At 38.1% G+C, this 1,327-nt stretch overlaps 1 protein-coding gene across 1 annotated transcript; it reads left to right on the top strand.

Moving 5' to 3' along the window:
• Positions 1–242: 242 nt before the first annotated feature.
• LOC117793208 (corticotropin-releasing factor-binding protein-like) lies at positions 243–919 on the top strand (the record flags this gene model as incomplete). The annotated part of the gene is made up of 2 exons (XM_034633500.1): positions 243–425; positions 561–919. Coding segments are annotated over 2 exons (426 nt in total), but the record flags the coding sequence as incomplete, so codon positions are not given.
• Positions 920–1,327: the final 408 nt, after the last annotated feature.

Below are 1,327 nucleotides of genomic sequence, written 5' to 3'. Positions count from 1 at the left end.
AGGGAATTGATAAAATGCGAACCGGGATCCATAAATACTATTTACGATATAAAGAATTGATAATATGCGAATACTTGAGATTTAAAATTTCAAAATTGCAAATATCCAATTCCACACAAATTACAAATTAGACTAAATAAAATAAAATAAAAGAAATACTAAATTAAAATTGTTGAATTGTTCACTTACACATCTGCATTAGTTGCTGTAAAATACACGTATTTATATAAATATAAACTTTATTTGTCCCATCGCATGCAGCTTGCAATGTTCTCGTCCAGGACACCGCCGCCGTTTATAAGATATCCAACTTTGGACATCCTCGCAACTGTACGCTCTCCGCACTCTTTCCGGCCGCTGTTTCCCTGGGAAATCTGCGCATTGGCAGCAAGAGTGTGCGGGCTCAGGAGAAAGTAAACTATGATGTGAGTACTACAGATTAATACGTTAAAGATTGGCACTTAAATTAAAATTGATAGATTTCTTAATTTTTATTATTGTATTGACGTTAAATAAATTAAAATTAACTTAAAAAATTATTTATAATTTTACACTTTTAGTGTCATTTGCTTGAGGATCGCTTGGAGATTGGAGGCTCCGCCGGGTTGGACAGCACAAGCATGGAGCAGGCGAGCGCTGTCTGCGGAGCAACCGCCGAATTGGGACCGGAGCAGGCAATCTTTTGTGGCGTGACCAGTGTGCGATTAGTGTCCACGGGACGCTATCAGAACCAGGCAGCTGTCATTGTACGAAAGGCCGATGAACATGATCTGGACATTGCCACACTCATGTGTGCGCTCTAAGGAAGCTAACCATGATGATGATTATGATGATGATAATGATAACGGGGACGAGGCCGGCACAATGATTACAATTTCACGTTTGTAAATATGTATGTGGTTGGATATGTATGTACAAAGAAGAGAGCGAGAAAGAGCCATGGAATGCAAGCGAGAGGGAAGAAGCAGCAGCGAGATAAGCGAAAAAGAAAAACCCAACCGCAAAACCCATTCAGCTTGGAACTAATCCTTAACCAATCTAAGCAACAAGTATTCACCATAGAAAAACAAAAAACACAAAAAAATAACAAACAAAAATTCAATGAAATTTTATGTAATTATATGTGTATATCAAAAATTCTCAATGTTGAAACTATAAATTGTTTTCCTAGAGGGGCGAGAAGGGTTAGCCACTTATTGCCGTTAGCTAATCGAACTAATTGATGACGATAAGCTATAAATAATGGCAAAGCGACAGCGATAAGCTGTGGATTAGCAGACGTCTCTGTTGCCATTTCAATTAAAACAAATAGCGCAGAGCACAAAAC

The sequence above is a fragment of the Drosophila innubila genome, unplaced genomic scaffold, assembly GCF_004354385.1.
Source record: "Drosophila innubila isolate TH190305 unplaced genomic scaffold, UK_Dinn_1.0 157_U_U, whole genome shotgun sequence".
NCBI classification, from domain to species: domain Eukaryota; kingdom Metazoa; phylum Arthropoda; class Insecta; order Diptera; family Drosophilidae; genus Drosophila; species Drosophila innubila.
The sequence above is the reverse complement of the archived record's forward strand: the minus strand, read 5'-3'. Positions and strand labels throughout refer to the sequence as shown.